Raw genomic sequence first — 10,987 nt, 5'->3', positions numbered from 1 at the left:
CTGAAATTTATTGACCATTTTCAATAAGTTACTAAACTCCAATGTAAAAGGCTGTGTGAATCAGCGTATTTTATAGTGATTTTCACTAGTGGCGTCACACTTTTGCAGATTTTCCAAAGGCCAGTTAGTTCCAGTAGCGTATTTGCTCAACTTGTTTACGTGCCAGCCGTGACGCTGGACCGTTCTTTGTACCATGTTGTGTTTCGGCAGTTCAGCGACAGATTCAGCACGTTCACATAACTCAAGCTCTGCCGCGCTAAGTGGGAGTGAAGCAGGGGCGCCCAGGGTCTTCGAACGGGCTGCCACGAGGTGACGCGTACTGGTGGAATGCTCGGAAAACGAGCGCTGGAAATCGCGTTAAAGTCACTTGTATCAGCGAAGGCGTCTTTTAGATTATGTCATACTTAGAAAGTGATAGAAGTCATATAAGATATATGAATTCAGTGACGAAATGGGCATGCGTCAATAGATATGCTTATTATGAGTACGGTTTCTAGCTACGCTGGTTGTCCCACGACAAGTTGGAACTACCGCGACAAAGATATATTGAGCATTTTTTTTTCGTTTTACGCAGTTTTTTTTATAGTAATTAAATTTATTTCTAGCAGTATATCAACGTGGTGTAAAGCTATTAGTAGGTCTCAACTAATAGGACACCCAGCTGGGCACTTGGCCAAATGCCAGTTACCCTAACTACATTGGGACAAATTGACGTTCTCTCATTTGTTCAATGTCTGTACTTCATTTGCACTGAACTCTCAAAGAATATTATATTTAAATATTATGTCAACCTCTAAGCCGCGTCAATTATAGTTAGATATTTTATATGCGCAAACGTGTTTATCAGTACCACTTGCATTTGAATGAATCTACATAAATAACATCTATATATTTTTTTCGCTAAATTCAAAATGGCCAAACGGGGCCCAACCGGAAGCTCAATGGAGCTTGGCCTCAGTAAAATCTGGTCGCTAAACGCTACATGGACCCCTTCTTTTATCTTCTTCGACGTCCAAAAGCTTCCTAATAGCTTTTAATAATTATGCTACGTAAGCAATCCTCGTTCTTGATCATATATGATAAGGTTTTCCATATAATTTTACTATAAAATATTTCTTATATTTGAATTGTTTAGCAACCATTCACACATACCTTTCGGACTATTTCCCCCAGCTCTCCACCCCGATAATGTCCTTTGCCGAACTGTGATGAGACGGACAGGTGCCGCACCTTTATCGAAATACATTATAGAATATGAATGGAAATCCGTACAAGAAGCAGTTCGCCTCTTTAAGATAGTCCGTTTTAAGTGGGTGCGCATTGGAGAAATGTCACGCTAGATGATCCGAAAGGGACTTGGCGTGCGTTTATCGTTAAAATCGAAGTTCAACGGAACCTCATATGAAGCCCTGTTGAAGTTCGATTTCTAGTTGAGGCTCGATGACATGTTTTTAAATCATTTGACTCCTTAATGTAAGCTTGTCGCAAAATGACGTCGAATCAACGTAGATTTAATAACACGTTTTTTCAAATAGAATTCATAGATCAAGCTTTATCTCCGGTACTACGTTAGTACAACGTCCGACGGTTAACCTCCAGCAGCCCGAAACAAACACGTCTAGCTCAGGATTTGAACCGAAAATTTATATGTCCCAGAGTTAAGTAGAAAGTAACGTTGCCGCTGTACCATTGTAGAGATATCATTACACTGTATGTTAGTCAATTACTTGTAATTTCTCCCTACCCGTCAACAAGCGGTATACATTTTGTCGTTTCTTCACTTCCAGCCATCTTTTCTGCGTGAGCAAGTTCTCGGAGTCACCTCTTAGGTATAGCATCAAAGACCTGTTCTATCTAAAATCTAGAAATGGGTTTCACTGGACTTACCTAGCCGGATTTTTCAAAGAGACCTATAAAAAAGCACGCAAACCCACAACTAAGACCCAATTTTTTTCCCCTGTACATATGATTCCTTTACAGCGATCACTTTGCGGTCGCTTTGCGCAGCACTCGTGAACAAGATTAGCGCATTTGCTGCCCACACCACGTCGACCCGTTAAATTATACTCCAACACAGAGACCATAGTGTTGAGATGTTGCAACCTTAACCAAAAAAATATCTACGACGAAGAACGCGTATGTAAGAATTAAAATGTGCTGTCATTAACGTACTTTTTCAGCCCATCCACTCGAAAAGAAAAGTCCATGCGGCCCGCCGTGTAAGTGGGGATTGCCTGTTCCGGGCGTACCCTCTTCGGTTTCTGTACCGCCCACAGTTACCAAAATTGGCAGATGTGCCGCAATCATCTGCGAGAAAATAGGTGATACAGGTTGAGTTCTATTTGATCGACTTCGTACCTAAACTCAGTATCAATTTACTATGTTTATACTTATAAACGTATATAGCTACCGACGTGGTATGACTGACTGGTCATTCCGTTCAGCTAGGTAAACTGAAATTTTTCAATATCTACTGCGCCAAATTTGTATGCCACGCGTACTACTTCTACAGTAGAGAGTCTGATATTTTCAATCGAAGTTATTGTCATGAGAAATTTCAGAGTTGGAGCCAGCAACACGTTTGTGTTCGCCTATTTACTATCATTCAATAAATACCAACATCAAACTTAAGCGAAGTGACCGTTTTCGGCACGTAACAGGGCCCGCAGTACGTATCGCCGTTGCCAGATCCATCGGATGCGCAGCCCTGCACTAGAATGACGTCCTCTGTACCCGGCAGAACGTTGAATATCTTTGAATATAGAAAAATATCGGTATATAACTGGAAATGGGACAGGTAAGCTCAGCGTCGCTGAAAAGAAATATTACCTATTTTTTTTTTTGTGATATATATATATATATATATGTATATAAATTCGCGCGCATAATACCACTCTATTGTAGAACGCACACTAGGAATAATTTCGTAAACGAAAACAATATGTTCCAATTGATTTTAAAAAGTATTCCCATCCTCCTCGTGTAAACACATGTAATATTCCCACTTGTGCTAAACGTGCCTCAGGTACGTGCTTTGAGGAATATTTTTTAGTTCTACAAATGTTTCTGTACATGAGACTTTCTAAGAGACTAAAATCATCCTTACTTTCAATATAGTTATGTTAAAATTATATTATCCAGGCTGTCTAGGCAAGAGTGTGGTGAAGCATTAAAGTTCACAGAAGAGGTAATTTAATACTAACACACAGTTAGCGGAGAGCACGAGGTTCAACATCATTTCTTGTATAAATGCAAAGCTAAAGCAGGGGGTGTACTTGCTAACTGTTATCGTTTCTTCTAATTATGGCGTCCTGCTACGGTACCTTCTGCGAGGAAAGGTCGTGAACGATGGCCTCGTCGAGGTGTAACATGATTTTGTTCGTCGTCCAATCCTATTGTCGGCATGAAGGCAAATACAAGAGAGCAACAGACCGAACGGTTTAAGTTCAAACACAATGGCTACGTCGACTCTTCGTGAAAAGAAAACTTGTAAATACCTGATTAAAACTTATTCGCTGCGAAAAAAAATTTTTTTTAATCAACAGGATCTGGAACATTCACGAAAAGGAAACACGAGATCAAGTACCAGTCTGTTGATCAAGAAAGCTCAACAAGCTATTCATACACGATGCTATTATATAATATCTATATAACTTCATGCTATTTGTATGCCAATACACGGAAGACATCCGATCGTAACATGCCCTAAACACGTCCTACTGTTCCTCGATTAGAGAAATACACTTGAGTTAACATGCTGTAGCAATTTTAAGATCCCTTTAAATCAGCTCTAAGAGACCAAATCTAAAAAATAGCTTCTTTATTCATACAAGTTGTACAATGTTTACATTTTCAAATATATATTCATATTATAGACCCTTCCAAATTGCGCAAGAGAAACATACAATTCTTGAAGACCGCAAACGTCAAAATAGATCATATTGATTTTTATACGTGACTTCAATAGCCATATGATACTATGTAGATACGCCATTCACCGCGTACCTATTTTTTTTGATACTTAAAATAATTCTATTTGTATTTAGACTACGAATGGCAGGTTTAGGGAGCTCTCCTAAACTCTTTCATGCCACAAACAGTACTCTCAATGTATTTGAAACATGAATATTTATGCAATCACGCATGCAATTCGATTGATCACAAGCAGTCTGATGAGGGGAGCAGTCTGAAGCACTCAGGGGTGGCCCAGCTTCCCTGTATACGAAAGCAGTGGCATCACCGATGTAGTGATCGGTAATAGGTGCAAGGCGCTGTCCGAGGACAAAGTTTAAATGCAGAAACAGACAAAGATTCACCACTGATGGCTTGCCCCCGATAGCCGCTTATTGCACTGGTGACGTTCTGCATATGGTTTCATATATATAGTCGACTATATTATACATTCAGATTATCGGGTTGCGGAAAAGTACTGACCGTTTTAAGCGCAAAATTGAAGCATATTAAATGAGTACTACTAAAACAAATACATATCATTATTTCCACCTTCTGCTGTATTTATGGTCATAGCATAATCCTATCATTACGGAACTTCTGTTCTGTTGCTTTTTCGGCGAGCTCTGGTGTGATATTGAAAAAAGTTATTCCAAGTTTTGTCGGATAGCTAAAGATATAGGCCGTCTGGCAATGTCATGATGGAATACGATGCTTTCTCTGTTAACTAGTTGCGAACGTTTTGTTTTTCAATAGTTTTTTTATTAATTTATTCTAGTTATAGCGGAGGTCCGACTCGACCGTTTTAGCAGGCGCCGACAGCTCAGTTGCACGATTCCCTTCAAATCCCACCAAGGCTATAGGTTAACCTTCTTAGGCGTCAGTCTGAGCCTCGCAACAAACTGTGGAGCATATTTTTTTTTCTTTACCTGCATATTACTGTCGAATCTGATCCACTTTTCGTCACCCGTGATCAACCAGTTTAAAAATGGCCTGATTTCATTACGTTTTACCAAAATTCCACAGGTGAAAATACAATAGAACAAACGATTTCGTGTCAAATGTGTGCCACCTAAACATCGAACCAGCTTCTTTCCAATGGTGTAAAGCTGCTTCGTGGTAAATGTTCAGTCTCTTGGTGTTATTATGCAATAATTTTATCGACTTTTTCGTGATCGGTCAACCGGTACAAGGGGTAACTTTAATATCGAATTTCCCAGAACGGGAATGAGAGAAGGACCTTGTAATCATTTCCTTCGGACGTATCATCAATAATTTTTTTATGAGCCTGAAGCCTTTATCGTAATAAAACTGTAAAATATATTAAAAATTTCATCCATCCTCAAGGCATTCCAACAATTTTAACATAATCTGCTATCGCCGTATCTCAGCTAAAAGCAAATAACAGCAATCACCGCGACCCTGAGAAAGGTAATTTTAAAAGCATCCAGCTAGTGAAACGGTCAATACTTTTTTCGACAATCTAACGTGTTCCGGTTTCTAGTAGTAGTAGTAGTTCGAGTATTAAGGGCTACACTGCTGCTCTGTGCAAAGCAAAATAATTGCGGATATAAAATGTTAAATGTCTTTACCTCTATAGTAATGGATTTTCTGTGAACCCGTAACCTGGCCTGAATACATAAATACACGTTTGGTTAGTATTAACCCAGTTGTTACGAGTGTTGACTATTCGGGCCCAACAAAATTTTCTTTCTCTCTTCCTCGACAAGTACCCGCCGTCGAATAGCAATGAATCAGTGATATATACCTACTTACGCTTGACCGCGCGTGTCTACCACAATAAAGGACATATCGATACAGATACTGATTTGCAATTCCCTCAACGAGACAGTAGCACTGAATCAGAATAAACACGGTAATAAAATTCAACTTATCAGACCAGTACAACTTAGAACTAAATCACAAATGTATGTTTACCGATCAATGACATACTTTCCTAAAACTACCGCCCTACTTAGAGACAGTCTTCCAGAGAGGTCTGCAGGAGTTCGTGTATAAGATGACCACTTAGCGGCATCATAGCGGTTTTTCTTCGACGAATAATCTATGAATATCAGTCACCTATGGCGCCGATTGACTAGAACGGACCTAACGTCGCTCGTCCATCCGGTCAATACCGTTCACAGCCGTGTACACTAAATAATAAGCTTATACTATAGCAAACGCGTATAGGGATATCAATACGCATCACCCTGTTGGCATTTGGATCCAAACCTGTACTTTTATGTGAAGCCTAAATGCCACTTTCATCTGAGGATAACGTTTACGATAGGCCCAAATGACGATCCTTATTGTTGAATCGACTTTAAATCGAATGATGTCTCTAATTTTGAACTTACAGGTACCTATGTTTGATAATTAACGCTATGCATGAAGCACACCGACGCACGCGTCTTGTGGCCTAAAAATTCGGCCCATTGTAAAACTGGTTGTTTAGCGTGAGTAGTGCGATAATTTCGCTAAATAACATATAATGTAAAAAGCTTAAGAAGCAGTACGCAGCTTAGGCTCATTTAATACAGAAAAATGGTTCCTCTCTACAGATGTGTACCCAGGCAACGAATAAATAGCGCGTCCATCAACATTTTTACCCTCGTGCTCGAAAAATGAGACCAGGTGGATATATTAATGATTTCTGTCGCAGCTGATCCAAATCACTCTCGCTACCTGTGTCAGTCCTGCCTAAGGCTAAGGCGTTCTATTTTCAGCTATATAGTTTCCCCGTAATGTGTTCGCCAAGTTTGAGAGAAGCTGGTTTAGCAAACACATAACTGAAGTTTGTTTTCTGTGGATGTGCCGAGATAGGCTCATCTTTTGAAACAAAAATAACGTTTAGTTGTCGTATCGAAACCATTCCCCGTCATATACAACAATTCGATTCAAACAATCACAATAAAGCTAGCTCGGCAGCAGTGGAAACTAACAAACCCACGTGTTTACCGAACTCTGCCGACTAACTTGCCACTTGTACGCTTTTCTTATCGGGTACAGTCGATTGCCCATGGTGGATTCTGATCCATACGACCTCTTAAAGTCAACCGTCTATAGTCTGATTAAACATTACTACGGAAACGGCAAAACACGCGCCACTGGCTGCGTGGTCCCACATGTGGTCCTGTTACAACACTGGGAACATTCGTGCGCCTCTTTGCTCATTGTTAAGGCTCGACGATCTGATGTCTCAGATCATAATCATTCTCTATGCCTTTACACTAATAGCTTACACGCGAAGTTTACCTGTGGTAGTAATTTTTTTTTTGAGGAAGACCCTTGTAAAACACATTAGCACGCATATCTAGATTCGAACGCTTCACCTATGTGGAAATAAGTGCGCTATTCAATTGTACTTTACCTCGCATTTTGCCTCCATCGACAGAATTTCTCGAGAAATACGTAATGCTACCGAGCGAACGAATTTCCCTTGAACACCCGACTGAAACAGAAACGCTGCATCCAAAACCTGACCCTTGATGTGGTAAACCTATAGTAAACAAGAGGGAGTACAGGTTATGTAAGAGCAGAACCTAAAAATTGGATTCATGGATACTGTAAGTGTTTAACTTCTGGCGTTACAGTTCTATTTTAGGTAGGGAAGAAGTTACATTCAAACTAATAATTGAAAATGTAGAAATGCGAAACTTAAAAAGAAAAGCGTATATCTTTTCTTCTGTATATATACTGCACATAATCTATACTATATACATATCTAGTTCTCATTTTGATGAACTAAATTGTAACAAACCTTAACGTCGGTTTCACAGATCACGTTTGTATCTCGGGGCCTTTTCGTTAGATAACTGATCTCTCCGATGCAGCTTCCTGTTGTTAGAATATCTACATAACATCATACAATTGTAGAGATGTATCGTTACTTTAAGTATGTATAAAAACAGTATTTATAATAAAAGTGGAGCTTCTACTTGTAATCTATCGTTTGGAGTTGTCATGAAGAGAAATAACTGTCGTTAAATCCCTTAGGGTGAAGTTTGCCTTTTAACTGGGAAGGGTTAGCTGAGTGAGTAGCATCAGACGAGAACCAGTGGTAGGAATCGATGACTGGAAGGCCTCCATTGATACGGTCCAACTGCACTTGGCCTTCCTCCTACAAGAAGCAAAAAACGATTAACACCAACAAGTACGAGCATCGTTAGAAAAAAAACAAGAACGTTTTGTTATTATATCAACTATATATTTGCATATATGAATAAAAGTGTTTTTTAATGTCGTTGTGTGTGTGTATATATATATATATATATATATGTATATTAACTTAACAGTTAACAATACTGTATTAAATACCTTAGCAACTCCTACGATAATAAGATACAATCCATCAGATATATCGCCCTGTCGACACAGTGTCGTGCCAGCCATTAGGTGGCGAAGTGTGACGTTCTCCCTGAAGAACCTGAAAGTCTCCTCATTACCTGCTATCCAACTCAAGTTCTTTAGGGTTTGAACTGCCGGTCGTGGATCCATACGTGATGGTGCGCACCGTAAATGCATCATTTTCATCTATAATGGACAAGGCAACATTTAGGTTTATGCCTTCGCTCAGGTGCGTTAAACGGATGCCAACGTTCGCTTGAAGGACAAATCTTAGAGACAAAATATCTACGCGGGTATAGTTTATCTGAGTCGCAGGTATCGTTTTCGTTATTTCCGCACAGCTCTCCTACCTGTATCTTCCGATGCAGAGTTTGGTACACGGTATCGTCTAGAAGGCCTCCCTTTTTCAAGTCATTTAGTTCACTGCGAGACGTATTAAGTATGTGACGAGCAGCTCGGCGGGTTTTTACAGCTACTGCGATATCAGGATAGCGGTCTTGGAGGTAGGCTAATTCACGCACCATCTACAGTAGTAAGTTGCAGGCAAATGCTTATAAATGGAATGCATTGTATGTCCGCGTTTTACTAAGATGTCTGTTTTGTTAGACATTATGTAGAATTATTAGATGTTTTTTCAATTTAATATTGATTAAAAATGAAGAGCTACTCTTTCAACAAACTATATTCCGCATTTGTCACTCAAAGGAGTCTACAACGCGTTCAGTAGTGCGCCTATCTTGTTATTACCTACTGGGCTGTCGTATACGATAAGTTTACCGGGTACATCGTATACATGTTCCAACAATGTTACCCTTACTATTTATCAAATTGTAACTATCTTTTTGAATCAAAGATCTGGACAGCCAAAGGCCTATTTGAACCTGGCTGCACGCATAAACGTCTAATAACATATGTTAATTGCTATACAAATTCATGGTTGTCCTTCCATTGTTACTGCTTCATTTTGTGCCTGATATCTTTAACTCCATTATCTACTTCAAAGGATTGGGGCGTCCAAATTTTCCCACGATACTAAAAAAAATTAAACAATTCAGACAGGGTTATTAATATTGCTGGTGTTTCTTTTTATACTAACAGTATTTGTTTTTATCGCAATTCCCATTTCAGAAGAACGTATCGATAAGCGTATGTCGTTCTTCCTAAGTCAATAGCCTAGGGAACCATGCAAACGCATACTCACATCAAGACGGCTTTCATTACATATCTGTTGAAGTCTTTCTGCTATCGGTTTGTAATGAACGATCCGGTCGACAACTCGACTCACCTAGAAATAAAGTTGAACTAGTATAAACTTCTAATAAAAACTAGACCTTAAATGTTTCCTCCTTCCTTTGCTCGAGTAACCTTCACGAACTAGTGTACTCTTAGCCGCTCAAATAACTAGGAACCTATTGTAAAAGTATCAATCTTGCAACAATATTTACTGCTTACCTATGCCCCCAACGATTGTGCTATAGAATAGGCCGCCTTTGCGCCTCTGTTATTTACTATATTTTGTGAACGTAAACACTGTTCGCATACAGGTAGATGCGTGATGAAGGTACTTACTTCAAGCTGGCCAAGTTCGAACCCTCTGCCAATGTCGTATCCGGCTGTTATCCTCTCATTAATTTTATCGTTAACCCAACGAGCGATTTTGTTTCCTATCGGCTATAGATATTAATCAGTATCATTAATATGAGTCCTCATTGGCCTAATGTGTACGTATACACTCTACGAATATCATGATGCGAAGAATATATGTACATTTTATATGCTATCGCCTTATATCGATTTCATAGCCCTGTCGAGTCTACTTGAGGCAAGTTGATCTACTACGTTTACCCAAATAGACTCGTATCAAAGCTAGGTGGAAATGGCTGTAGCTTACAAATACAAATACATTCTTATGTAATCTACCAGAAGAATTCGGAGAAGTCTATTGAGGTTTAGGAGACGGAGAAGTCGACTGAACCGAATGAGTAGGGCATACGGAGAATTACGGAACGTGCCAAGCAATTCGATCACCATCTCCAGGCACGCCGCCATAACGGAGACTATCAGAAGAAGGAAATCCATTCGATTCCAGCGTGTCGAAAAGAACGGCTTGAATCCATACGTTAACATCTATAACGGTAAGAATAGTCAAACAAAATTCAAATAGGCATCAGTATTAGATCTACCCTAACGTCTAGCAGCAGACGCAAATAGCTTTAGATGTTTATGAATCGCTCTCTGTAACGAGATTCATTGGTAGTGTTTTTATATATTTGTTCATATATGTATATATATATATATATAGGGGGTCATACGACTAGGATCTCCCAATGATGTGGGTACGAGTACATACCTTTAAAATAGCTTCGGCAGCGTAGAAAGCCACAAATGCGACGTTAGTAAAGCGCAAGATTCGCACCGTCAGGTTTTCAGGCTCCCTGAAAACAAAGCGTTTTTATCTGTTTCAGTATTGTTACTGCTTTTTGTTGTGACCAATCGATTTGTTCTTGTTACAAGCTTGTCACTCAGAAACACAAACAAAATCAGTATAGCATCACATGTCAGATTTTTAATACTTATATGAGCGTGCATTTTGATGGGAACGAGAAATATATAGATTAAAACGATATACACTCTTAGATAACTTCTTCCTTTTTCTTTTCGTATGAACCTGCTTTATATATAGAAG

General features: G+C 39.3%; 1 protein-coding gene across 16 annotated transcripts in view; it reads right to left on the bottom strand.

The window, feature by feature from the left end:
- The window catches only part of LOC111264268 (sperm-specific sodium:proton exchanger), a 122,139-nt gene that overhangs the window by 4,492 nt on the left and 106,660 nt on the right, over nt 1-10,987 (bottom strand). For 14 of the 16 annotated variants that reach the window (XR_002682784.1, XM_086970013.1, XM_022839999.2 and 11 more), the window contains 14 exons: nt 10,652-10,736; nt 10,222-10,428; nt 9,871-9,972; nt 9,503-9,586; nt 8,652-8,825; nt 8,272-8,487; nt 7,963-8,074; nt 7,715-7,806; nt 7,325-7,453; nt 3,324-3,392; nt 2,621-2,752; nt 2,173-2,307; nt 1,153-1,230; nt 193-345 (listed from right to left, as the gene is read on the bottom strand). Coding sequence is in view for 15 of the 16 variants with exons in the window: in XM_086970013.1 (XP_086826139.1) it covers nt 193-345; nt 1,153-1,230; nt 2,173-2,307; nt 2,621-2,752; nt 3,324-3,392; nt 7,325-7,453; nt 7,715-7,806; nt 7,963-8,074; nt 8,272-8,487; nt 8,652-8,825; nt 9,503-9,586; nt 9,871-9,972; nt 10,222-10,428; nt 10,652-10,736 (1,768 nt within the window). In the remaining variant the exon portion in view is untranslated. Of the gene's footprint in view, nt 1-151; nt 346-1,152; nt 1,231-2,172; nt 2,308-2,620; nt 2,753-3,323; nt 3,393-7,324; nt 7,454-7,714; nt 7,807-7,962; nt 8,075-8,271; nt 8,488-8,651; nt 8,826-9,502; nt 9,587-9,870; nt 9,973-10,221; nt 10,429-10,651; nt 10,737-10,987 lie in introns of all 16 variants that reach the window. The other 2 variants (XM_022839995.2, XM_022839994.2) reach the window with 2 other exon arrangements.

The sequence above is a fragment of the Varroa jacobsoni genome, unplaced genomic scaffold (genome assembly GCF_002532875.2).
Source record: "Varroa jacobsoni isolate VJ856 unplaced genomic scaffold, vjacob_1.0 scaffold_841, whole genome shotgun sequence".
In the NCBI taxonomy this organism is placed as follows: domain Eukaryota; kingdom Metazoa; phylum Arthropoda; class Arachnida; order Mesostigmata; family Varroidae; genus Varroa; species Varroa jacobsoni.
This window is presented reverse-complemented; position numbering and strand designations above follow the sequence as displayed.